The following is a 27,665-nucleotide window of genomic DNA, read 5'->3' on the forward strand; positions in this document are numbered from 1 at the left end:
GGTGGGTGTTTGCTTACATCTGAGATCAAATTTGCTACAGTGAAAAACCCCCTGTTGTGAAAAATTTCTTGCTGCAAACATGATTTCGTTGTAGAGGAGTTTCACTGTATTGATGTTGTGACATTTTTTGTAAACAGTTTAAAGTGCTGGTTTTGTCTTTTCATTATGGGATATTCAGCGAATATTTGTCAAACAGAATCTTTTTCTGCAGAATATTCTGTACATTGTTTCTACTGTCCTGATTTACGGATAGTACATTTACAAATAATACTCAGCGTGTATGAGGGTGGCGGTGTTGGGAGATTTGTGGGCAGTAAGAGGGGGATATAAAATCCTGATAAGAGGGATCTCTTTAGTTGTGCTCATTACAGATCCCATCCAAAATGTCAGAGCTCTCAGTGAGATGAGAAATGCCAGTGATTAAAAAAACAAAACAAATAAATAGACAAGTAGGAGATGAGAGGAGACATAGAAGGAAAACTATGATGGCATGAGGCGATTTCATAGGAAGTAAAAGACAAAGGCAACAACCCACTTCATATGTTAGTATGGCCTTGATTAGTTTAACATTTAGATTTGGGGGTTTGCATGATGCAGAAGCAAATTGTGAAGAAGTCCTGTTGATTTGAAAGATAACATGGTAAACAAATACAATAATGCCAATACACCATTATCATAATCATGTTAGCAGGGGATCCAAGTGTTGTCATGCCATTTTCAATTCCGTTAAAAGCTTTGCCCAAATTAATGCAAAATGAAATGGCATTGGGAAGAAAATAATCTTGTTAGCATAATGAAATGATGTCTCTTTTTCCATTCGCATTTTGAAAACTGACACATTCGTTTGCACTAATGTGCACATGACCGTGTCCTCCATGTAAAGTGTGTCACGGATCTCCTGGACACTTTATTAAAATCCCAACACAAAATAAAGGCACATGGTTCTTCAGGTAAAAATTGCATAATCAAGATGTTAGTCGTAGTGCAACGGCTTCTCGAGCTCCCAGGATCAAGGCACTACACAATGACTTCACAGCCCACAACAACACAAAGAATGCATGTGAAGTATAGCTTGCCTGAACTATGCCAATTTAGAGAGAGTTCACTGACAACTATTTAATCTACTGTTGAAAACTTTTGAGAGACTGCATCTCCTACGAAACAAACGGTACACAACACTGGCGGGCTGTGATTGGCTGGCAGCAGAAAGCGTTGCTCGTGGCAACAAAAGCAGGATAAACGTGCCGGGTGGCTAGCTCGGCTAGAGGCTAGCAAGCCATTGATACCATCACTCTTCCCTTCCAAACCAATGTTTGCTCACTGGACTAGGAAATGGACTTACTTCGCCTGAGGTTGGGTGTTTCCAGTTAGATGAGGAATTGTTCTGTGCTTTAATGGCATTTGATGTAAACGTGCCTAAATGACATTCCGTCTGGATTGATGGTCTATGGCTGTTTCAAGTGGACCATGATCCCCGGTTGGAAAAGAAATGCAGGGGTGGACAATGTTACTACATCAACAAAGGTTGGTGGACTTAGATGGAGCCATTGCTCCGAAGAAATAGAGCATTTGACTAATAGATGCTGGCCAATAATTGCCTCGCAGTCTGTTTTAAAGCACTCATTTTTACAAAGCATCAAGAGCTCATGCTAATGCTAATGTTATCAAGACACGACAGGAGTTCCATGACAATATTAGCTCGCTACAATCCAAGCAGGCATGAGAAAGGCATTTTATCTGGCCATGTGTTGCGTTAACCATGTAAAATTGATGGACGCGCTACTGAGTTTTCACTAGAATGTCAATAAACAGCATAGAAATGCATGGTTTTATTGTATTTTGCTGCTAGTCTTTTCTTCCGCAAGAGCAGCAGCAAAAGCAAAGTGAAACACCTAAGATTCAAACAGACCTTTGGTCAATGGGCAACCCCTGCTATGAACTGAACCACAGCCGGCAAGCAGGGCTAGCATCTTGCTTGCCAAGAGCTGGCGATAGCAGGTGACTAGCTGTTGACACAAAAAATTTGAGTCACCTGACCTCTGAAACGCACTAAAGAGCCTCATTTACTGGTCTTGTACATGCTGGACACAGTCCTCCCCTGAACCCAACTTGGCTTTTACAACCACATCTCTAAATTCCCGGCCCCAGCCTATAGACCAATGGGGTCTATTGACTGGGGTCCAAGCCCATAGTCAGGAGCAATAAGATATGGCCCAATGATGGTGCCTCGCCGCTTCAAGAATGTTATCAGTGCACAAAATGGCAAATGTTTAGGGAAGCAGCTACTCAGGAAGCAGTAACGGACCAGAAGGAATACGCTTCATCTGTCCCCTCGTCCCCTGCGCAATGAAGGAGCAGCAGTGGAAGTGGTATCCAGATAAAGAGTACCTTGGGATCCACCTTTTGGAGGGCGTCACCTTGAGCCTGTCTACTGAAGAAGACTCACCAATGTCTCCACTTACTCTGGAAGCTTCTGGAGCTGTGACTTGAGGACCTTCTAGTGCGGTAGAGAGCGTGCTCAACGCCAGCATCACGGCGTGGCACAGGAACTGCACGGCTGCAGAAAGGAAGCTGAAAAGACTGCTCAGAAGATTGTGGGGAACAGCCTCCCCACAACCACAGAAATGTTGGCTAGCAGATGCTGAAAGAGGGCTCTCTGCATCAACAAGGACCCAAAACACCCCACGCACACCCTCTTCCATCCCGTCCCCTCAGGCGGCAGGTTACGAAGCATCTGGAGCAGTTCTTTCCGCAAGCTGTTAGCCTGTTAAACTCAAACAATGCTCTGTAGCCCTGACATCAATACCCCCTCACTTCCTATGGCTATTCATCACAGCAGGGCGAAAACTTTATCCTTGAACATTATTTTTTATTTTTTGGGTGACGGAGCGAGTACAAAATGACCTTGTAAATACCATGTGCAATTCAAGCCACTTAAATTTTCATTCTGCTTCATCCCCCACACCTTTGCTGCATTGCATCTTTCACACATTTAAATCGTGAATAAGCATCCCCCCATGTCTATATCCTGTATTTATATTTATCTTATTTTGTTGTTCTATTTTTATTTTTCACATGTCTTGGGACTTACTGGGCTATTTTGTGCCATATGGTGTGAAAATGGGTCGTGGTATGACATTAAAATGCTATAAATCCTGCAAAAATGAAATGCCCTATTGATTTATTTGACAGATCGAAAAATAGTGTGGAACTGATGAGATGTGACAAGCAGATTGAAGGAGCGTTGATATAATAGATGTGTTGGGGTTTATTGGGAGAAATAATGATTGTGAAAGGTCATAAGCCAGAGTTTGACATTTACCAAGGCATATCTCCACTGGTGGTGTGCGCGCTCCCACACCCACGCCCACACACACGGTGACCCGATAATTGTGGGCAGCAGCTGAGTTGTTCGCATCCTTCACACTTTGGCACACCCTCCCTATCAGAGATCACAATTCTGAGTGTGAATGAGTGGCAGACAAGAAGATAAAATGGGTTGCGGATGGGGGGAGGGCAGGCTTGTTTTTAAAGTTGGACAACCTTGGTAGAGGTCTTGCAGGCATTCCAGAGAGAAGCGAGATGTTCTGTGTGACGACCAGATTTATCAGGACAGGCTGAACATGATCTGACACTCACAGTTAATATTTTGAACATGACGCTTATCTTTCCTATTTATATTCACCATGAAAGCTGCCGTGACTGAAGCATCTTAGATTTCTTCCACTATTTCCCAATGCTTTGATCAGATTTCGATGTCCCACTGAGATGCCCTTCCGCTAAAATGTTGCCGCATGAAAACTGGAAAGGATAAAACTAAATGTCACCAAGTGGGTAAATATCACTGCGGTCAGTCTGTACAACATCTGAATTGTAGTTGTGACCCAGGCTTTTGCTAACGTTTGCGGAGGCTAGTGATGCAAAACTTCTCAAGGCACAGTTGAAACATGTTGTGTTACAGCTTCATTTGCCTTGAAGAAGTTCAATTGAAACAAACTTCTCAAATTGTTTCAGTGCTGTAAACTCCTGTGCAATTTACCGCACCAAATTGTACAAGATAGTCACCTCCTGCATATGTCTGAAGCTTTCATTCAGATTCATTCACTCTTTGCTCGGAAATGGAAGAAACGGGGGAAGGGGGAAAGGTTCTCTCTTGATCAATTGTCAACATAGCTTTCGACATAAAACTTGCACGTTACACAAAATGAGAGCACTTCAGCACAGGACTACGACTTGGAAATCCCGATGTTTATTTGAAATGAGAAGCCAAACAGAAACTAAGGCATATGTGTGTCTCCTTCCACAGGATGCTCTGCTGCAGCTGGCAGCCGTTGTCGATGTGCGCTCGCTGCGAGTGGCCCTTCGAGATGTCTTACAGACTCTGCTACCCCACACGGTATGAGCACACACATTCACACATTTACAGTATTCTCTGAGTGGGGGGGTTGATGCACCTGCCCTGATAAGAGCAGAGACATGCCATAATGGTGAATCTCTTTCTATAATGTTGGATAACCGAAATAGGTAAAAATAAAAAATAACAGAGAGAGAGAGAGAGAGAGAGAGACAGAGAGAGAGACACAGAGAGCATATAAAAACATTTAAAATTGATTGCTCAAAAACTCTACAATATAGTGAGGCAAGGAATAAACAAAGCACTTCTAGTAAATGCGCTAGTGTGTGTGTGTGTGTGTGTGTGTGTGTGTGTGTGTGTGTGTGTGTGTGTGTGTGTGGGTGTGTGTGTGTTTCTCTCTAGGTGTGTTTGTTTCATTCTAGGAGTGCGTATGTGTGTACACACTGGAGGGAAACTCGAGGCTGCTGTCGGACGACCCGCCACACGAGCTGCCACAGGAGGGCAAGATCAGGTGCGTGTTGTTTTTGTGTCTGTTTCATATATGTGCGGCACGCCACAGGTTTGCTTTTGAGTGGCTGACTGCTGTGCACTGATTTGCTGCAGTTTTGTCACGGGAGGTGGTGCCCTGAGAGGCATTGCAATAAGCGAGGGAAGAGGGATGATTATGAGCTGCTCGGCGCTCAATCACATCACACGCTGGCCTCTCTTCATACCGCTCAGTCTGCCATGACAACCTCTGCGGTTCCACCTTCCCTTTTTTCCCCTCAGAGCACCCAATTCCCCTCCAAGGAACCATGAGGCACATTAAGAGTCAGTAACACCATAAGGTGCCTTTGAGACTTCTTCGTTTCACCCCCAAAAACGTGTGATTTGCCATTGAACTTCATGACCATTGCCTTGAATAGATGTGTGGGTGAAAATGCATATTGGTCAAGCGGGACCCGTCCAAAAACCCGTAAAGCCAGTGTCAAATGAAAGAAACACATTGTCAGACTTTTCTGGACCGGTCTGATATGTGTGCAAATGTTTGGCCTCTGATAATAAGACCTCAGAATGTCATTATTCTGCTACATTTTCATGATGACTGAGTGATTCTTCACAGTGATATTGACCCTTCTAAGTTTGGATGTGATCACTCCACTTTCCCCTGCATGAAGCTCCACTTCCTCATCTTCAGTGGCTGTAATACCGCTGGGTGAGAGGAGGTAACGGCATTCTCGAGTTCCAAAAGAGGCCCGGCGATGCCATCTAAAGTCTGAAGTGCTCTCTTAAAGCTGCCTGCTACCACCATGTCTTGCTAAAAGCCAACAATACGTTCCTGATGAAACTGTCGTTTTGTCAGACAATACCACCCTTTAATGACACCTCTTTGTGACACGTGATTTCACACAAGCGTGTTTATGCAGGCACAGTCCCACAAGGAGACAAGTCGAGGATCAACCCATTCAGCCATCCATCGTGGGCCAACATTCAGATATGTTTGTATAGATAAACACAACCTTTTTTCAATTAATGTGATTGCAGTTTACAATACAATACCTTAATTACTTACACAAGTGAGTGAAACATATCAGAAACACCTCTCAGTATGCTGCTGTGTATTACTATCGCACTGCAAACTACAAGGACAATATTTAAAAAAAAATAAAGTAAAATAATAAAAATGAAAGGTCGACCGGTTAGCACGTTCGCCTCACAGTGCTGACGTGCAGGGTTCAAATCCGGCTCAGCCTTCCTGTGTGGACTTTGCATGTTGTTTATTCCCACTCTGAATTGTCCTTTGGTGAGAATGTGAGTGTGAATGGTTGTTTCTTCAGGGTGCAGGCTGAATCTTGTCCATAGTCAGCTGGGATGCGCTCGAGCACATTCGCGACACCGGTGACAATAAGCTGTACAAAGGGGTTCAATTTTTGCAGGCTTTTTTCACAGTTTGTGATCCGCATTAATCAAGTCACCTGCTCTTCAGGCAGACAGACAGCTGCTTTTTATCATGCTCGCAAACAAGAACTGTCGCTCGCCAGGCATTTTGGGCACAGGAGTTGTCAAAATAATCATTTCATGTCTTACCAAGTCTGGGGAAATTTCAGCAATTTTCAGCACTTGACAGAGTGAAAGTTACCTCAGGCTGGCTCCATCATAATTATTGGGCTTTAAAATAAAAGTCAGATAAAAATACAGATAAAAATAAGTATCGGTACTCTTATATGTGGGCTGTTGTCAGGTGGAACCCATATAAAACTAGAAGAGTTACCGGCCACTGCTTCATTCATTTTGGTAATATACTTTATTTCAGGAGTGGGGATTAAACTGGTAGCCGCGCACACTAATGAGTAGCCACGAAATAGCTCTCCGTTTCACAAAGGTTTGTGACCCCTGCCTTCGATCATATGTCATCGATCCGCACATGTAGTATAAATGTGGCATTAATAAATGTGTCTATTAAAACACGACAACCGTTGAGCAGAAAAGCTCTTCAAAAATACCAAGAAAGCATTTCTTACTTTAAGTGCAGCATGACTTACATGAGGTAAAAATATTAGCTATATTGAGAACAAAAACAATTTTTTTGCCGAAGCAGAAAAATTGATTCACGAAGCTCTGACCATCTGTTTCAAGTTCACTAATCACAATCTGCGCAGAACATGCTCAAGCTACGTAACAATTCCGATTAGGAGCAATTGATTCAGATGTTGATGCTCATTAAGACACCCTCAGTGCGTGCTTACGTGCGTTTCATGGATGGCTGAGCGGTTATTAATTAAGTTCACAATGTACATTTAGGAGGGATTCAATATCATTACGACCACCCTGATGACATGAAGAAGGCTCTCACATTCACAGGCCACAGCATTAGTTGCATTTGCACTCATCCTATGGTGTAGTACACTAGCCATATCACAAATGGCATCATTATTTAAAATTACACCAATGCTGCGTAGATACCCCCAGCTTTGACTCCGCCGTCAGAAGCATGACACTTCAGTGTTTGTGCTTGGTGGAATCCAACATCCTTTTTACTGTCAAATCCCCTTTATTGCTACATGGCAGCTAAATTATGGTGGTGTTCCTGGGCCTCTCCTGACCACCCATGGGAGCTACTATATTTGTTTTTTCCCCCCTCCCGTGTGTGTATTTACCCTGTGTGATTATACAGTAAAGCAAATGGGCACTACGTAAAGGTCAGCCCCCTTTGCCACCCTTGTAAGCCGCAACAATAATGCTTTTTTTCTAAAACACACCATTCCTTAGTGAGCCCAGATAAATGGCCATTTTAAAAGTCAATGCACCATACACATTTTGCTGCAACGCCGGGAGTAGAATGCAGACACTTTGTAATGGTTATTTTTGCCCTTTTGTGTGAGTCACCACTGGAGATTTCAGGAGGTATGAAATGAAGCACAGAGATGACGAATTTACCTGTGTGCATGGGTGGACTGACATTTTTTTTAATTACTCATTTCCATATTCATGTAGCAAGGAGTGAAGCACAAAAACAATGTTCCAACAATAGCTTCATGTTTACAGTCAGCTTCGGATTCACATTGAAACTTTGCCTGTGAACATTACGTCAATACTAGTTGGAGGGTGTAACCAAGGTAGAAACGAGAGACGTTTCTCTGGGTGCCAAAACAAGGTGAGAGAAGATGGAAAATCAGAACCGGTGCAAAAACATTGTCTATACCCGATATCAGCATTTGGGGTGTCCTGAAGAAGAAAAAACAAACCAAAACACTGGTGTTCCAAGAAACAGACACCAAACAGGTAGCTTGGGGAAAAGCTGTAACAAATCCTCAAGTTGTTCAATGGATCTCAATATAAATGCGGTTGAGCTTGTCACATCTTTTGATGTCAAACCTAAATCTTTTTTGTTTGTACAGAAATAAAGGAATTGACCGCATGGTTCCAGTGTGTACTTCTTGAAGGGAGTAGACTGTTATTTCTCGATAGACACATAGAATTCCATCAATCTTATGTCATTTCACAAATGGGTCACCAGAGCTTATTGTTTGGCTCTTTCTCTCCTGCAAGCACTTTCAATTTGCCCCTTGCTGTTCTTTGTCGATCTTCGGATCTCTGTTTTTCACTCTGTCCACTGAGTTAACTGCATTTGTCCAACTTAAATCAAATGTGCTTCCCGCAACAGGAGTGTTGTTGATCAGCTGAAGCGATGTCAGTGTGCCGGCTTCCCCTCATCAGAACTGCCAGAAAAATACAAAATCTGTCTCGCAGCCCCACTTAAAGCACACCAAAGAGGTATGTATAGATATACAGCGCTTCACAAATTTATCAATGCAAGGTTTATTCCAGAAGTGCCCTAAGTGCACAGGCATGTTTCAATTCAATTAGAAATTCCTCTTTCCTGTCAAAAAGGTAAAAGAGTTCACTGAAATTGAAAGAATGCACGTTAAGGCACTCGTTGCTGGATGTTCTCTAGGGAAACTAGGTAGCGGTGGGAAGAAATATGGGAAGAACTGTGCACAATGAAATGTATGTCCAAGGATGGACTTGATATATTCTCTGTAAAACAAGATTAGTGTTTTATCCAAAGGGTTCCGAATGATTCTAGCGGACATCTTGATGTGAGTGTGCTTGTTTGAGGATGTGGGTACTCCTGTGTATGTGGGAGGAAAATTACATGTAAGAACAAGGGGAAAAAAATAAGAGGATCAAAATGGGAACCAACGACATGGAATGTCATGCATAGACTTTTTTTGAATTGCAAAATATTAAACAAGGATTTTTTTTTTTAATTGTGTGTTCGAAAGCAGACATGAAGTGGACGTTCATTTGATAAGATGCTAGGGAACAGAAAGAACAATAAATACTTCAAAGCATTAAAATGAATTGATAAATAACATGTTTAACTGTGGCCCAAGTGAGGAGAAGCCAAAGACAGAAAATGTAGTTATATTTCCCACATGTCCAGAAAAATTGCACCATCATGAATATATATATATATATATTTTTTTTTTTTTTGCTTTTAGTTATATGCTTCTGCTGCTGCTCTTTCTACAATGATAATCATAACAAGTGTTATGCAAGGGCGTTTATTGTGTCCTTGTTGAATTCATATTACATGTTCTATTCACACACACACCCAACAGGAAAAACAAATTGGGTGAAAAGAAAAAGATTAAGAGTGAGGCAAGGCAAGGACATGGAGGGGAAATGAAAGGGCGCGTGAAAGAATGAATTTAAATTAAGGCCTTAAGATATCTTTTGTCTCTCCTGCCTTCTTTCCTTGCTTGCTCTTTCTTTCAGCTGTTGTTATTCCTATCTTGGACCAGGAGCGGACCAAGGCCATTGCTGTCTTACTGGTCAGTCCTTGCTTACACAAACCCGCACACAGTATGGTGATTGCAGACCAATGTCTATAGGTGCATTGTCCCAAGAGATGTTAGAAATTTGCTATCAAATGATGTCCCCAGATCCGACTAGATGTTGTTCTTCCCTTATCTGTGTGTGTGTGTGTGTGTGTGTGTGTGTGTGTGTGTTTTGCAGGTGGGCTGTAGTGCTCTCTCAGATCAAGATGAAGTTCATCTTACTATGCTGGAAAAACATGTATGTTCATCATAACAGCATTATCTCTTGTTTTGACCTTTTTTTTTTCCATGACGCACATTCTTCATATAAACAAGCCTAAACCTTGTGTATGCTTTATGAACCCGTAAAGCAATTTTCCATCTCCTCGGAAAATTCCTCGACCGACCTTTTGATATTGGTGTGGAAAGCATATGTGCTCATTGGTGTGTTTTTTTTTAATTATTTTGTGTGGCATCGCAGGCCTCTGTGGCATGCGTCCGCGTCCAGCTTGTTCAGGCGTCCTACCAGAGACCCCCACTCAGCCCCTCACCCATTCAGTCCCACAATGCACTGCTGCACCTCGACGTCTCCGACCAGGACTACAGCGAGTTGGACCGCAACATCCTTCAACTTTGTGGTATGTAAACGCACGCATCCACATAGAGTGAGGTAGGCAATGTTAATAGCGTGTGACATGCTGATGAAGAGATCAATGAATTTTGATAGACTCGTTGGCATTTCGGGAATGTGTGGCAGCTAGGGTGAAAACGGAATGCATTGCTTTGTCAATGTTTATAACCTTACGCATAATGGAGCTTGATAATGCTGCTGCCGGATACACGAGCGTATGTAAGCTTTATTTACCGGTTTGTAATTGGCAACAAATGAAAGCTGCCTTGGGTTCTCTCAGCGTCTGCCCGTCTCTGCATTTTGTCTTGCCTCTTCTCTGTCAAACCTTCAGTTCCTCCTTCCTTGCAGTCTTCACTTGTCTTGTCTTCATTATTCCAGTATCTGTTCGCTGGTTCGCGTTCACCGCTCCCTGACCCCTCTGTCACAAAGCATCTCTCTGGGGATTGCTTTCTGTCCAACCCGCGTACATGTTCTGCATCCCTGCCTCGGACTTTTCTTTTTTTTTTTTTTGTACCGTGGCTCCTCTCTGTTTCACAGTCATCACTCTCTCGCTCTGCCCTATCTTTTAGGTGAGCTTTATGACCTTGATGCAGCGTCTCTCCAGCTCAAAGTCATCAATTATGTAAGTGTTTGACTTCAGTCATGCACTCCCACATGCATACACACTATACCTGCCAAACGAGAAAACCTTTCAAGTGTCTGCTGCCTATCGGCACCACAATTTGTCACGATAACGCTTACAATGTTGTTGCTAACCTGCTGATCAAATCCATGCCTGCATATCAGCTGTAGTGAAACAAATACAAACAAAGAAAGGTGATTGATTGGTGGGCTGAAAGCTGGCAATTTAAATGAACTACAAACCTGGGTTTTAAAGGAGTGACGGGAGGAGAAAGTCACATGGTCTACAGAGGTGTGCAGTGATGCTAAAGATCACAAGTGGAAGAATACAACCGGGTTTGGGTCAAATAGTTGTTGTTGTATTTTAATTTTTTAATAAAATGGGCAAGAGAGGACCCAGAAGGATATAAAGAAGAAGTTGCAGAAAATTGCAACGAATGACCTATATAGTGGGTGGAGCTTGGGGTGTTTCTCATTGGATTAAAGTATTTGGGAAAATGGGGTGAAGGGGCCTTTTATATGCGGGTATGTACAATTGTGTGTCAATGGGGGATGAGTATGTTGGCTGTGGCTGGTTTTTAATCTTGTCCTGCAGCCATCTTGGTGGATTACAGGAGTGTGAAGAAGCACTGCTATTTTGATACCGAAGTGTGTGGGTGGATGCATGCGCATACAGCATGTGCACTGATGTACATGTGTACCCAAAATACTGTCTGCAACCACCTTAGGTACACTCGTGTCATTTTTGTAATACCTGCACTGGACTACACATGATTACAACCCGGTAACCGGCAACCCGCTACTGCACATCGCTACGATACAAGATACGTGTTTTGTCCAGGGAAACCAAGACAACGAAAGTATTTATAAAAAAATGATGAGATTTATTTAAGAAAGAAAAAGAAAAGAAAAAAACATGGAGGGACACCGTTCACACATCTGTCAAGGGAGCCTTCACCCCCTCTGCGTCTTGCGCTCTCATTTTATCTTGTTGGGGGTTGGTGAAGGTCAGCATTTTGAGCAGAGTACAGACTAGTGCATGTGCAGGCAACTTTGCTTATCCGCAAAATAACTGGTCAGCATTCAAAGGTACGGTCAGCATTCAATAGTACGAACAGTTACTTCCATTTAGCACTGTTAATGTTCAAATTGCCATTACATACGCATCAAAGGTTTTGACATAACAAAGAGATGACCGCCCAGTTGTTTTTACTGACACTGTCGGATGTTTTATAATTGCATCATACAAAGTGCTGTTAACAGCTCTTGTCCAGCATGATTATCTTTATAAAGGCAGAATCTCCTGTAAGTAGTTTATTAAGAGCTCAATTTATCCGAAACTTTCCACAGCTAATCAAATGACCTTTAGTGTAAGAGGAAAATCAATCAGTCAAACAGTCATGAATTGAACCTGATCATGCATTTTATGTTTTATAGGTCTACCAAACACATTGCCGTGTGAGTCCTTATCAATATTTCTCACGTGTGTTTGTGTCCACATAGCTGCAGCAGCAGACTCAGTCACAGTGTTGTTGTCTGCTGTTAGTGTCTGAGGACAACCACCAGCTTTTCTGCCAGGTACATTCAGAAGCCAAATATGCAACGTCAACAGTGCCTCTTTGTGATTAGCCTCAAACATTATGAACTACTATTGAATTCCTGTAATGTCTTGTGGCCCCATACTTCTGTGATCTTTAGGTAGTCGGAGACAAAGTTCTGGAGGAGGAAATCAGTTTCTCGGTGAGACCCGCAATCATGTTTGCCAGTTAGTGAGTCGAGTGAAATCTTGTGTCGTCCGAAAACATGACACAATTGAAATATGCTCAGAAATTGCACATGATGCAGTTGATTGTGAATTATAGAACTACTTATTACTCATCATCGTCTCAAAAGTACATTAGATAATGACCGATTTTGTTCTTCTAGTGACCGACGATGTAAAAACAGGTTGATTTTGGTGCCCAACCACTTTGGTGTCATTTTGACAATGCACCATTTCTTTGGACTTAATGCCCAATTATTGAACTGAATAGGTAACCTTTCACTCTACTGATCATTTGCTCTCTTGTGTACAGCTGATGTTTGGACGTTTTGGTCAGGTTGTCGAGAAGAAAAGGTCAATAACTCTTCGCGACATCAGTGCTGTAAGTTAAATCATCTCTTTTCCCACATTGAAAAAAAAAAACGTAACTTTCAGTTGCACGTGATTAAAACGTGGTCAACTGATGGAATTTTCTGCTCCCCCCCCCCCCCCCCCTCAAATGGAAGTTTCTTACATTTTAATCACGTGCAACAATGTACATGTCTGAATGAAGTAAATCCAAAGTATCCAAGCCTGTTTTTTTTTCAGTGATCTGTCTGTCTATCTCTCAGTTTCCGTGTTCATTCTATGTGCACACTGAGCCAATCTCCCTGCCCGTCAGGAGGAGCGCAGGCAGCTGTGCAGTATGTTGGCCTGTGAGATCTCCTCCATGCTGTGTGTCCCAGTTGTGAGCAGGGCTACGGGCCAAGTGGTGGCTCTGGCATGCGCCTTCAACAAGCAGGGTGGACAGAGGTATGTTTGTGAGTGACTCACATTTTTCATTCAAGGTCTAATTACTCTGCGTGTGATTCTTATGCATTCAAATTCATGCGTTCTCATGAAACATTCCAACGTTAATTTGACAGCGGCCTACATGAAGGGTCGCCTTCGACCATACGGCGCACCGTATTAAAAGGCGTAGTGTCAGTCGCGGGTGCTATTTGAACACATACACATGAGGCATTGTATTATTGGACGCACGCGTGGTTAAAACATACGCTCGCTTAAACAATACGGGAGCACGCATGCACACTAGCGTATGTTTTTGAAAAGGCAGCGGTAGTTTGGTTGTAGTTTATTGAGGTATTTAACAATGTACTCACTTTATTTTTTTATTGCTCCCGACTATCGAATCCATCCAAGTCCTCACCTTCTGGATCTGATATGAACAGCTGGGCAAGTTCACAATCAAACACACCAGGTTCCCTTTTTGTTCCCCTTAATTCCTGGAAATTCCCAAACATTCACCGACATTTCCGTAGGAAGTTTCCCATTTTGAAACTTTTGCAGGATTTTCAACCTTACTGGCATGGCAAACAGATCAATCATTCTTTCAATTGATCTTTTCACTGCTGTTTCTATTAATCCCCCAAGCCAGCAGGATACACCCCACAGCCCACATCAATCGACTGTATCAAGCTGCGGGCGATATGTCAGCTCACTTCTTGTGTGCGTACGTGTAATTGGCAGGAATCTGACCTCTCCCTGGTGCCAGCTTTGTCTGCCATCTATATCGGTGTCTTCAGGTCTCTGTCTGTTCTTCCTGCACATTCACCAACATCACGTATCCATGCACTTGGGTACAGTGCTTATCTTTTGAAAGCACCCTCGCTCTGCAGCCTGCGTAAGCTGGGGGAAAAAAAAAAAAAAATCATGTCCTTTGCTTTCTTGGTAGCTCATTACTATAGTAACAGCCGCAGGATTGTGGCAGTAACTGCACTCACAGGATGCGGAACCTTTTCTCACACACTCAACATCTTTCCATTTTCTATACCGCTTATCATGTTCAAGGTCGCAGGGAGGTGGAGTCTATCCCAGCTGACTCCACATGAAAGACGGACGACACCTTTGACTGGTGGTCTCCCCATATGGAGACGGACAACATTTCACGTTCACGCCCTCAATGAACTGTCATCTTCTTGAGTTTTGAGCTTTTGTAATTGGTGTTGCAGACCAACCTTGGTTAGTAATTACAAAGAGAGATTCACAACCCTTACAGAAAGCCTATGGGAGCGCCGTAGCAGGCATCTATCTCTAATTGTACGTTGTATGATCTCTGTGTGCCATTTTCCTTGTGCGCAACTGTGACTTCTGGTCTTTTGAAGCGGAGTCCCGCCGGTCTTTAAACCTTTCCATGTACTTTAAGGCTATTTTCTTCATAGGAAAGAACAAGCCGATACTTTTTAATTTAAGAAAAAAAAAAGGGAAAGAGAGAGACCCAAGACTACAGCCTGGTGTTCGATTGAACATCCGTCACAGAGGGCTATAGTGGGAGTGAACTTGATTTCACGTGTTTGGAGGCCTTTTTGAGGCTAGATATGATTCCTGCCTCCTTTGCAGGTTTCCCACAAGGCTCAGTCAGCCAAGGGCAAGAAAGCCCTGGGAGGTATTCTTTAAATCGCACAATTGCCCGCTAATGTTCCACTGCCCTCTCTTGACAGGAAGAGACAACTGCAGGCAATGATCTCAGAGGTCAGCATCTGTTAGCAAATTTTCATTTGCCTGTTATATATTGTGACGTGATCAGACATAAAATCACACGAGTAAGCAAGCTGACGTATTTCGACTGAAACTATTGAAATTTGCCGCAGATTTTGTCTTGGAAATATTTTCTCCTGTGCCCACATTCCTTCATCAATCTATTAATACCGACATATATTTAGGCCGTACTTAGAAGCATACAAATAACTAGACTGCTGAATTAACACCTCTATGGGAGTATAGAAAAACTGAGCATTGTTTTGTTTGATTCAGCTCTGAGTCCTTGATCCTCTTTATTGGCTGTAGTAAAAGTGCATGCAAGAACAGAGTCACCTGTTCCCCACAGACACACAGAGGCCGATGAACACGCCATCCAGCACTGTTTCTGCTACACTTCAACGGTCCTCACCTCAACTTTGGCCTTCCAGAAGGAACAGAAGCTGAAAGTAGAGTGCCAGGTAATGTGCCGATACACCCATTCTGTTTGCATGCTTTCATTTCACACAACATGAGCATTTCATTCAAAAAGCTTTTTATGTACACTTTTTTCATCCACATAGGCACTCTTGCAAGTGGCCAAGAACCTCTTCACACACTTGGGTATGATGTTGTTCTGTCTTCCTGTCTGTTTCTTGTCTGCGGTGACAGCGGACGTGGCAGAACATTTATTGTTTTTGCCCGATACATAATATATATAATTGATCGCCTAAAGAAACTCATGGTGCGTGTAATGTAGGAAAATATTAAAGATGCCAAAGGCGTTAAGACCCGGAGCCATAAAATAACAACGGCATTTAAAAGTGAAGGCTTGTCTTGAACAGTAGGCACCCTCAGTACAATTACTCTTTGCTGAGCCATCATGATTGCTGCTCGAGCAGATTAGATCAATCTGCGTGTGAAACAATCAGCACCTCTTTGGATAGAGCACTGTTCACAATAAAGCTTTTATCTGATTGTATTAAAGAATCACCGTTACTCGTGGTTCTATCTGTCTTTGTCTAGCTAGTCCTTTAACTACTGTAATTCCCCCCCCCCCCCGTTTTATTTTTATTCCCATCTCTTTTATACTTTCAGATGATGTGTCCGTGCTCCTACAGGAAATTATAGTGGAGGCCAGGAACCTCAGTGGTGCAGAGATGTAAGTCAGCGTGTGGGGGTTGCAGTGTGAATGTCTTCATTTCCCTTTGCAAAATGCTATCTTGCCTCTTTTAATGAGGGTTCACGGTGACCTGCGATGAAATAAAATGAATGTCATTTGGAGGGCTTTGCACTGTGCTGATTGTCTCAGTCTAAACATTTCAGTGTGTCTTTTCAGCTGTTCAGTGTTCCTGCTGGATCGCCATAGCCACGAGTTAGTGGCCAAGGTGTTTGACGGTGGTGTGGTTAGTGATGAGGAGGTATGTCGACATTCTGCTGCCATTTTCAAACTCGCGGTTATGATCCACTTTGTTTGGTTTTTTTTGTGTTGTTGTTTTTTTGTTTTTGCGATTTTAAGCATCTAACCTCAAAATCACTGAAAAGTTTGATTCTTACAAACACATTCAGACATGCATTAAATGCGACTCCTACATTTGACCCAACTGACCCAAGTCAGATGTATAGAAATGTGGACATAAAGGGTCTCCACACCTTTATTCAGTTGTCAGCTTTCAAAACTTTTTGACACCATCAATGTGACCTACAACGTGTGCGACTACACTCGGGGGGGAAAAAAGATAAGATCTTGATACATAAGACTTGACAGGTGTCATGTGAATGATCAAGTCACCACTTTGATTGTGTTGGTGCTTGCTGACAGCACCAGACATGTTGGACCTTGTTGCTACAATGCAAAGAAGAAATGTAACACAAACTTACATGGGGGTATTTGTATTACGCATTTCCGTGTGTGCAGAAGGAATTCCGTATCCCAGCAGATCAAGGCATCGCAGGTCACGTGGCGACCACAGGTCAAATTCTGAACATTAAGGACGCCTACTCCCATCCTCTTTTCTACCGTGGTGTGGACGACAGTACCGGTTTCAGAACTCGCAACATCCTCTGCTTCCCCATCAAAGATGAGACCAACGGTAAGATCAATGTTGGCAGTCTTAATGTGACTTGGAAATCTCTTAAAAATAGCAGAGAGTACATGTCCCTGCACAGGTGCACTTCCAGGATAGCTTTGCTAGCACTTTGGAAACGTTATAATCCAAAGGTTGCAATATTTTCCATAGTGACAGAACAATTTACCTGTTCTCATCGGCCTCATGTCACTCTAGGGAGAAAACTAAGATAGACCTGTCCATGTTTTTCTAGGTACAGGTGGTTCGGTCCAGATACCCAATACCCATCTTAAACATCCACCCATCCATTTTCTGATCCGCTTATCCTCACAAGGGTCGCGGGGCATGCTCGAGCCTATCTGAGCCGTCTTCAAGCAGTAGGCGGGGGACACCCTGAACTGGTTGCCCAAGCAATCGCAAGGGACATAAAGACGAAAAACCATCTGCCCTTACACTGACACCTCGGGACAATTTAGAGTGTTCCATTAACCTGCCATGCATGTTTTTGGAATGTGGGAGGAAACCGGAGTACCCGGAGAAAACCCACGCAGGCACGGGGAGAACATGCAAACTCACAGGAAGGCCGGAGCTGGAATCGAACCCTGCACCTCTGCACTGTGAAGTCGACACACTAACCACTCGACTACCGGGCCGCCCCATCTTAAAACATACCGGGCAGAATATCAACATATTTATGTATACTATAACAGACCAAAACATGCACAGGGATGTACCAAGAAGACAAGATATACATTGTGTTATCTTTTTATAGCTACAGTATAACAGCATCACAGATTCTAGAAAGACTTTCGACAAGATTTTAGTTAGGTGTGTGGACAGTTTCCCTGCGTTGTTGGGAGATAAGAGTGCAGTGACTTGGCGTTGCTGTCTTTCTGTCAGTCTCATGTTCTTCCTCATATTCATCTTCATTATCTGACTTTCATCTATTTGTAATCCACCTTGATATTCCCCAGAGGTGATCGGGGTTGCTGAGCTGGTGAATAAAATGAACGGGCCGTGGTTCAACCGCTTTGATGAGGATCTGGCCACAGCTTTTTCCATCTACTGTGGAATCAGTATTGCCCACGTAAGTCTCTTCTCACCCATCCATTTATTTACCTAACTGTTAGTGGGATTTGGATTCATATTTCAAATTACTCATATCCTCTTTTGATTGACTGGATGATTAAGGAAATAATTCGGCCGTAATTACACCTTCACCTTGATTATAGGTGTAAATTAGTACATAGTGCACCTGAGAACATTGATATTGTCTGACAAGCGTGCGATAGCTCAAGAGGGAACAAAAATGTGAGTCGAGTCAGAGTACAGAGAGAACGAAGGTCTCCGGGGAAATTGGAGGAGATTCCTGTACGTGATAGAAGCAAGCTGCTTTTATGTTGTAGCACAGAGGCTTTGTGGCACTGCCGCGAGCCCATTCAACCCAATCTGATGTAGTTGACAAAAGATTGTTAATACAGAGTTTGCGGTAGGAAGGATTATCACAGAAAAGCTACTTAGGCGACAATTTGAGAATATGGAAGTTTTTTTTTTTTTAAAAATAGAACATTTGCTGCATCGCCCCAATTCAATCGGATTCAAACTCCCAACCTCTGAGACGGATGTGCGAACCAGTCAGCTGCCGTGCCACCATGAATTAGGTCAAACTTAATGTATTTCAGTAGTTCAATTCAACAAGTGAAATTCCTTTAATCTCCGTTTAGTTTTTTTTATTGAACTATTGAAATAAATTAAGTGTTCCACAATATTCAAATTTATTGAGATGAAGCTGTATAAATTTATAGTTTCCTAGTTATGATGAAAGCACCCTTTTTACATCAATGGCTTTAAATGTTGTAAAAATGGATTTACTAGTTCCAACCTCATTCCAAACGTTTCCAGCATATGACTTTTAATGACTGCAGATATTTGATAGTTTGTCAAACTGTAGGATTCTTTTATTTGACAAATGGTTGCCCTCCAGGCAGTTCATTTAACAATTAAAGCAAGACCAGCTGCATTACTCATCAAAAGCTACCATGTCGAGGACTGCAGTGAAATATAAGCAGCCTGCAATTTGGATTTGCAAAGGTGGATTCAGTCATCTACTAAATGTGAGATGGCTTTGTTTACTATGATTGACTCCATTCTCCTCAATGGCAGGATGGTTTGAGCCAGAGGGAAAAAAAAAAAACCCTCAGCACATGTAGCGTATATTTAAAAGCACAGTACAATGATTCTCAAGACTTAACATGAATACTGTACAGCAAAGACTTTGACATTGTCCCCGCAGCTGCAAGGCCAAGCGATTATCAGTCGCAGGCTGTGGGGAGTCAGGAGAGGAAAATAGGGAGATAGGACTCGCGTCCATGTGTTTTTTTCCATCCAGGGAAAGTCCGGATAACAGCTGTTTCGGGTACAGGGCCTCAGCAATTTCAGACAGCCTTGAAAGTCCTTCAGCATGTGACTCTCCGTGGTGTCAATTTGCCAGAAATCTTGATCAGCCAGTCAATCAATTATCCAGGACGGTACGACTACTCTCGGTCTTTTCCATTTTGCGAAGCGACTCCACACCATATCCACTTTGCGGTTGAGTTCGGTCAACGCATGAGTCTTGAGTGTTGATCATCCATGTAGGTCGCCAGCTTGTTCCCTCCCAATGAAGCTGCCCCCACCGGCTGGATTTTGCGATAGATCAGGAAACTGCTAACGCCAAACAGCAGGATACCTGTTATCAAAAGGCCAATGACGTAGATGTCTTCCACATCTTCTACGGACAATATTGTCAAGCCCACCATTCTCCATTTTTGCCAGGGATCTAAGGTGTACCCAGCAGCCTATGTCCCAAAGGGGCAAGAAGGCTCCCCAACGCCTGCAAAATACAAACGTGGAGTCTGTGAAACATGTTTTTGGATATAGTGGAATAGTGGTGGTCGACTGTATTGTGATAAATTTGGGGAATCGCAACTATTTAAACAAATGTATTCCTAAGCAATGTATGCAACTGTTTGCTGTGCCCTTAGTCTTTGCTCTACAAGAAGGTTCACGAAGCTCAGTTCAGATCTCACCTGGCCAACGAAATGATGAAGTACCACATGAAGGTAAACTTAAATCGCATGGTTCTTACTCACTCGCGGGAACATTGGTTTGAATCTTGGTTGCTTTGTACGCAGCCTCATTCAGTGTGTGTATGCTACAGCTTTCAGAGGATGAGGTGTGTAAGCTGCTGGTTGTAGGGATCGAGCCGGTCAAGAAGATCCACCCTTGCTTTGCTGAGTTCACCTACACCCCGCGCTCGCTACCTGATGAGACCACACCTATGGTAAGCCGAGGGAGTCTTGGACATGGAGAGCAATAGACCGTATGAGGCAAGATGTATGGAAGAAGTGGAAGGGATGAACGATTGCGCAGCAACCGATTTTCCCGTGTGTGTCTGCAGTGTGTCCTCAGCATGTTTGAAGACATGGGTTTCATCAACACGTACAAGATCGACCGTCAGACTCTTGCCAGGTCTGATATTCTCAGCAGTCCAAAATGCATTACTTGTGGCACTGCAAATGTTTATTTGCATGCAGTTTTGTTTCTTTTTCACCTAACTATAATGTATTTTCTCTCCTAACGTCATGCCTTCGTGCATAATTATACCTAAGAGGTTTAAAACTTAAAATCATTAGATTTTGGCCAGGTCTCATGTACTGATACAGTATTTGACTCTGTTTCCTTAATCAACTATGGGGAAAAGTATCCCATCAAAAAAATCTAGACTTTTTAATCCTAAATGGAGACCAACACTGATTTTTCTGAACTGCTGTTTGACCCCTTTGGTTAGGTTTTGTCTAATGGTCAAGAAAGGCTACAGGGACCCGCCATACCACAACTGGATGCACGCATTCTCCGTCTCCCACTTCTGCTACCTGCTCTGTAAAAACCTTGGCCTGTCCAACTACCTCGAGTGAGTCTCCAACCCTGATCCCGAATAAGTCTTGACAGTGGCGCCACTTGTTGGCCATGGTGAATAATCTATTTCCTCTGCTCTCATTTTTTAGGGATATAGAGATTTTAGCTCTCTTTGTCTCCTGTCTGTGCCATGACCTGGACCATCGTGGCACCAACAATTCCTTTCAAGTGGCCTCGGTGAGAACATACGAGTACAGTATATCCGCTAGAACAGTCGATGCGGTGACGCACACGGTGGGTTAAAAGGAGTCGGCCTCCCGAGCATCAGTCATAGAATGAAGTTTTGTAATGCAACTCAACTTCGAGGCTAAGAGCGGGAGTAGAAATAAGAAGTGTGTGTGTGTGAAGGCTGTGTTTCATTTGTCGACCGTCTCTACTTTCAGCAATCTGTGCTGGCTGCTCTCTACAGCTCAGAGGGATCTGTGATGGAGGTAAACGTGCAGTGAGAGACACCCAATAGCCGGAATGTGTGATATGGCGCCATGTCGCAGTACTGTACATGCTATATAGTAGTATTAGCTTCCATTGCTTTACAGTACAGTCAAGCCTCAGAAAACGTCTAAATTGGTCCTAAGATTTTGTGAAAGGTGGAAATGGAACGACAATTCAAAACTCGAATGAACAGGAGGAGACGAAACAAGGCGGCTTCTGCTCTTTTCAAAACAGTTCATGATTTTTGTATGTGTTATTGTTTTTACTTGTCATGTTAACCATGATAAAATGTTATTTAAAATACTGCGTGTATGGTAATTGGCATAGAGTAGGATAATTTGCATCATTTCTAGTGGGTAAAATAATTCAGAAACGCGATGTCGAACATGGTCAATTGACTGTCGTGTTATCGTGCATTTCGTGACACCTCGTAGTCAAAACCTTCACTTTCTACAGCTGTAGGTTTTTTATTCCTTTTCTTTTTCTTCTTTTTAAGTCATCTCATTCATCTTTTTATGACAGTCAAATTCTTTCCAGACTCATTCATTTGTATTTTTTACCCCCCTGACAGAGACATCATTTTGCCCAGGCCATCGCCATTCTGAACACCCAAGGCTGCAACATTTTTGAGAAGTTTTCACGAAAGGTGCCATCTAAACAATTGCATTTACATGTTTCTGTTCGCACTTTTATTAACTCTATTTTGCTGATTTTAGGATTACCAACGAATGCTAGACTTGATGAGGGAAATCATTCTGGCCACAGACCTGGCTCATCACCTTCGCATATTCAAAGACCTACAGAAGATGGCTGATGGTGGGTACCAGACGGTGGGAGATGGGACATTATCACCATCAATTATTTTTTTTACCTTTTAATTAATTGTCAAAGTGAACCTGTTTTCCGAGACTGTATCTGATTTATTATAAAAAAAACCACTTCATAACCAGATCACCTACAAAGGTACATTTTGCAGTAAGTGTATGTTGGAAATGATTTTTTTAAAATATATTACATCCCAAATTAATACAGTTGAAAGAACCTTTACCATTCCAATGAATTTTTACTTGAGGAGCCAGTCACTTATTGTGTTTTTGCATAATATAATTGGCTATTACCTCTTGACCAGTGTTGTGTTACGAGTGAATGCAATCAATTAAAAGTCATTCTGGCTGAATGTTGACAAAATGGAGCCTATTTTGAGCTACTTCAGCAATTCAAGGACATTAAAAATTTTGACTGAGTGCCCGTCAGTCATGGACGTGCGCCGAGGAGTACAGTTCCTATTCGGACATTTTTTTAATGCACTCAGGTAACACTGCACGGTCCTGTCCTTCAAAGCATGAGTGAGAGATGAATAAACGGAATTTGCAATTTTACAAATTTGCTCAATCTCATTTGAATGTTACATTTGAAATAACATGGTGACTTTGTGTGTGTGTGTGTGTGTGTGTGTGTGTGTGTGTGTGTGTGTGTGTGTGTGTGTGTGTGTGTGTGTGTGTGTGTGTGTGTGTGTGTGTGTGTGTGTGTGTGTGTGTGTGTGTGTGTGTGTCGATGGCTTCAGATGGCTATGATCCAAAGAGCAGTACCCACCGCTCCATGCTGCTGTGCCTGCTGATGACATCATGTGACCTGTCAGACCAAACCAAGGGCTGGAAAACCACACGCAAGATTGCCGTCAGTTCTTTTTTCTTGTTCATTTGTAATGCATGTACTGTATCGATGTAAAGCGCATCTGCTTGTTGCTATCATAGTGGAGTGAAAAAATCACTCAAATATCTGATTTGTAACAGTGCTGAATGAACAATGACACGTCACTCTGCTTTGTCTACAGGAACTTATCTACAAAGAGTTCTTCTCTCAAGGAGATCTGGTATGTGCCAAGAGACTGTAGAATAAGCAATTTAACATATTTATTAAGTGTTTCTCAGATCTGTGATGAATACAAGAAATTTTGATTGTGTGTACGTGTAGGAAAAAGCCATGGGGAACAGGCCCAGTGAGATGATGGACAGGGAAAAAGCATACATTCCAGAACTACAGATCAGCTTCATGGAGCATATCGCCATGCCCATTTACAAGTATGTACCGAACAGAACGCTGGAATCTCCACCAAAACAGAAATCGCGTTGTACTTTATCCATACATCCATTGTTTCTACCCTCCAAAGGTTATCAATTGAGTTGCATTGTGGTTGTGTACAAACAGGCATTTCTAGATGATAAATATTATGGGAGATCAGTGAAACAAAATTAATAAAGCAACGCACGGCATCTCGCTCCCCAGTACCAAGCTAGAGCCAAAGGTAAATGTGAACACAGTAGCGCGTTTATTGCCAAATGTCTGGATAATTTCCTCAGAGCCTGGCAGAAGGGACTGAAAAAGAGAATCAATGTTGACTGTTATCCAGCCACCATCTGCCAACACCTGAAGCATATCGGCTTCATGATCAGATGGATTTTGTATTTAAATGTTGCTGCCCTCAAGTGGCCAAATACATTTATAGCAGGTGGCACCATACCTGCAAAGTTAGTCCGTTCGTAGGTAAGATTACCCACCGTCAAATCAGTTCGTTATTGCATAGACTTTTTTTATGCGGGGCGGAGGGGGGTGGGGGGCTACTTACCTCTGAAACTGACATCTTAAAAATTGTGTTCTATTAGGCTGCTGTCTGAACTACTTCCCGGGGCCACTGAGCTCTACGAGAGGGTGGCGGCAAATCGAGAGCAGTGGACCAAAGTGTCCCACAAGTTCACCATCCGGGGATTGCCTAGCAACAACAGCCTAGACTTCTTGGACCAGGAATATGAGCTACTGCAGTCCCAGGGCGCTTTCGGGAGTGACCACCTCTGCCTTAACGGCTGCCTGGACGATTGTGAAGGGGGGCACGGCCAGTGACACCAGTAGCCCGTCTTCAGGCTCATGAAGATTTTTTTGGGTGGTCCGATAATGAGGCTGGGACACATTTTCACGGCCGAAGAAGGAGGGGTCCCACTGCTACTTGTCTTAGCAGCCATGCAGGACGGACAGGACATCATTTCCAACAAATCCAACGAGACGAACGATCTGAAACATCTGAAGGGGTTTTCATGATCACATGCTCCATGTTGCTGGTGTCCCCAGCTCACGATCGCAGAAGGTGGTGCAGTGACAACTGGAATAAGATATTTTACAAGTTCATATGTGCAGTACTCCTCCTGATTAAGATTGTACAAACACATTGACACACATGAACGTCTTTACAGAAACTTTCGGGGGTGATACGTTGTCATGTAAACACATTATCAAGTGCTTATAAGTTGAGTGACATGTTCCATGATGTTGAATATTGATTTGAATAGCTTGAGTGTCATTCACACACAAGCAGCTGCCATCAACTTTAAGAATGCTTGCGATGTCTTATTCCACTTTTCCATCACTATTCATTTCATCAAAATGTCAATGCAGTCCACGTTTTCATGAGAATATTTTTGTATTGAAAATTCTAATCAAGTAGTACGGTCCATCATTTCTGCATTACCACAAAAATCTGCAAGGGCAATTTGTTTTGACTTTTGACTCAAAGCCTTTTGGGCAAAACAGTTTCGACAATCACTCTTCTACTCCCGTCATATTACATTAGGGAAAAAAATCGAATTCAAAACCACACCACAACTTCTTGAATTGTTTTCAAGGGAGTAAATTCTTTCACCACTCATTTGCCAACTTTTTTTCTTCCTATTCTCACAGAACCACTATAGACAAAGAAAGTGAAGCCCTTTAAACGATCCATCCCACCTGTTGTGTAAATGAGCCAGAGTTGAGCGTGCTCCACCAATTGTGTCATATGGATCTGCCTTATTGTGCATCTTTGCTGCCTTTCTTAGAGCTTTTAATATATACAACAGAAATAAAAGAGCCTGTTTATTATCGTGTATTTGTTATAGACATAGCTTGACTATCAGTGTGGTGACTGAAGAACCAGCTCAGACAAGGTATATTTGTGAAATAGCCTTTGTAAAGACCTCGATTTTGTCATTTCACCCATTTGGTTTGAAATATGAAGCCACCATTTGGCAAGTATCACTGATCAGGTGTTGCCTGTATGGCTAGAAAAAGGAATCAGCGATGTAGCCATCAATGAAATTATTCCCAAAGGAAAAGTTAGAACGTTTTTTTTTTTTTTGGTTGTTTTTCCAGCTCTCGGATTGTGCCTCATTTAGAAACGTTGGGAGTCCTTTGTTAAACGTTGCACCACATTTACCTTGTTTTAAATAGGAAATGCTGCAGCTTTTGTGAAGCCAACCACTGAGTTACACAACATAAGTCTAACGGAGAACACTGGATGTAGGCTGTGTGTGCCCGTGCGTGGATGGGAGCGAGTTCATGACCAAATGAGTGCATGAAAAGTTTGGCTGTGTGGGTAGCTGGGAAAGAGAGGTTTCAATTAAGCCAGTTCGGCTTATTTGAAATGATATTGCTACGTCCCTGGTAATGCCATTGGGTGTGGAGGAAAGTATAGAATAATACAATCAGGGTGTATACATGTACTGTTTTGTCTTTCAACGTGTGTCATGGGCAGTTATGTTGGTGTGTGTATTTTACTTACACAGCATGGCTTGAGTCTTTTCTACTCAAGTGCTTTAAAAGGGCATAGATTTACGTGTTTTTACAGTTACTCTCCCATTCAAGCTTTCTTTTACGTTGCTCCATACCATTTAAGTTTATTTGAAGCAACATCTGTAACGCTGCCTTTTTTCATGTGCAATTTGAAATGTCTGCCTGAGTGAAAATGTAAATTCTCCTGGCGCTTGTTAATTTATTTCCTGGGATTGGAGCTCTCTGAGGCTTTCGAAATAAGGGTCACTGAAGTGTGACCGTTTTAATCCCAGAATACCTCAGAAAGTTTCGATCTCATTATTGAGTGTGTATCTGTCGTCGTGCGATGCCTTTCGAGAGTCAAGGCTATTTGGCCAGGTGCAGATTTGGACTCCCTGGCCAAGCTTCAGAGTTAAAAGTAAACGTATTCTCTTGTAGAGTGACGATGTGGGCTATTGTATATGTCAAATGACTTTATTTTTCTGCTCCATTATTGCCAGCTTTGAAATGTCCCCATCACAATGCAGCAGGACTCAAACCTGTGATAAGGCCAACTCATCTGTGATTTACATGGTAACAGTGTTAAAAAAAATATTCCTGTAAATAGGAAGGTTTGAAGAAGGATGGGTTACGTTATCTGTCATTATTACCGTGGGAAATACTTTCTATGTAATTAAAGTGCTTATTATGACCCGACCCCCACTCCCTCCGAACTGAGTTTCCAAGAAACATGAGAAAAAAAATTTACTGTATTCTGGAGTTTTGATCATGTCGCACAAACAGGAGCCAAATCAAATCTGATACTGTATAAAAGATGCTTTACTGGGTAATAGATAGTAATTGATTTCTTTTTCTTTTGTTGTTGTTTTGTTAAGTCTTGAGAGCTTGGGCTATGTCTTGACTTTCAATGAACAATGATATATGGGGGGCGGGGGGGGGGTGAAGACAAATGGATGACTTTTGTTTGGTTCATTTGTGGAATAAATGTGATGAAAGGTGTCAACATTACTGACTCCAAATGTTTGATGACTGGGAAATCATATAAATGTTTAATTGCCTCATATTACTACGTATGTTATAAAATCAGAAGTCAAGGATAATACCGTAGTTGTTCAAGTTACAGTATAAAAAGTTGGTGAAAAAAAATTAAAATGTGTGTGAGGGTGTGTGTGTGTGTTTGTGTGTGTGTATATATATATATATATATATATACATAAATAATGTGTGTGTGAATATTTGATTTTCACACACAAGCACATACGCACACACATGCGCGCACACACACACACACAAACACACACACACACACACACACACATACACGTGTAAATACACGTGTATGATGGATGTAAAGTATTATATAGTAGACACACACACACACATACACGTGTGTGTGTGTGTGTGTGCGTGTGTGTGTGTGTGTGTGTGTGTGTGTGTGTGTGTGTGTGTGTATGCTATATAA

The 27,665-nt window shown here is 42.4% G+C and overlaps 1 protein-coding gene across 2 annotated transcripts in view; it reads left to right on the forward strand.

The window, feature by feature from the left end:
• The window catches only part of pde2a (phosphodiesterase 2A), a 116,772-nt gene extending 89,566 nt beyond the window's left edge, over positions 1-27,206 (forward strand). The window contains exons 3-31 of one of the 2 annotated variants that reach the window (XM_019885874.1): positions 4,307-4,396; positions 4,777-4,865; positions 8,499-8,608; positions 9,617-9,672; positions 9,857-9,916; positions 10,139-10,295; positions 10,858-10,910; positions 12,413-12,487; positions 12,608-12,649; positions 12,985-13,053; positions 13,333-13,463; positions 15,538-15,649; positions 15,752-15,791; positions 16,266-16,329; positions 16,507-16,588; positions 17,086-17,260; positions 18,211-18,323; positions 20,260-20,337; positions 20,436-20,558; positions 20,676-20,746; positions 21,066-21,188; positions 21,283-21,370; positions 21,577-21,624; positions 22,197-22,271; positions 22,342-22,441; positions 23,190-23,302; positions 23,460-23,498; positions 23,600-23,706; positions 24,289-26,795. In XM_019885874.1, coding sequence (XP_019741433.1) covers positions 4,307-4,396; positions 4,777-4,865; positions 8,499-8,608; positions 9,617-9,672; positions 9,857-9,916; positions 10,139-10,295; positions 10,858-10,910; positions 12,413-12,487; positions 12,608-12,649; positions 12,985-13,053; positions 13,333-13,463; positions 15,538-15,649; positions 15,752-15,791; positions 16,266-16,329; positions 16,507-16,588; positions 17,086-17,260; positions 18,211-18,323; positions 20,260-20,337; positions 20,436-20,558; positions 20,676-20,746; positions 21,066-21,188; positions 21,283-21,370; positions 21,577-21,624; positions 22,197-22,271; positions 22,342-22,441; positions 23,190-23,302; positions 23,460-23,498; positions 23,600-23,706; positions 24,289-24,523 — 2,718 coding nt within the window. In that variant the 3' untranslated portion in view covers positions 24,524-26,795. Of the gene's footprint in view, positions 1-4,306; positions 4,397-4,776; positions 4,866-8,498; positions 8,609-9,616; positions 9,673-9,856; positions 9,917-10,138; positions 10,296-10,857; positions 10,911-12,412; positions 12,488-12,607; positions 12,650-12,984; positions 13,054-13,332; positions 13,464-15,537; positions 15,650-15,751; positions 15,792-16,265; positions 16,330-16,506; positions 16,589-17,085; positions 17,261-18,210; positions 18,324-20,259; positions 20,338-20,435; positions 20,559-20,675; positions 20,747-21,065; positions 21,189-21,282; positions 21,371-21,576; positions 21,625-22,196; positions 22,272-22,341; positions 22,442-23,189; positions 23,303-23,459; positions 23,499-23,599; positions 23,707-24,288 lie in introns of both variants that reach the window. The other variant, XM_019885875.1, reaches the window with a different exon arrangement.
• Positions 27,207-27,665: the final 459 nt, after the last annotated feature.

The sequence above is a fragment of the Hippocampus comes genome, unplaced genomic scaffold (genome assembly GCF_001891065.2).
Source record: "Hippocampus comes isolate QL1 unplaced genomic scaffold, H_comes_QL1_v1.1 scaffold29, whole genome shotgun sequence".
Taxonomy (NCBI): domain Eukaryota; kingdom Metazoa; phylum Chordata; class Actinopteri; order Syngnathiformes; family Syngnathidae; genus Hippocampus; species Hippocampus comes.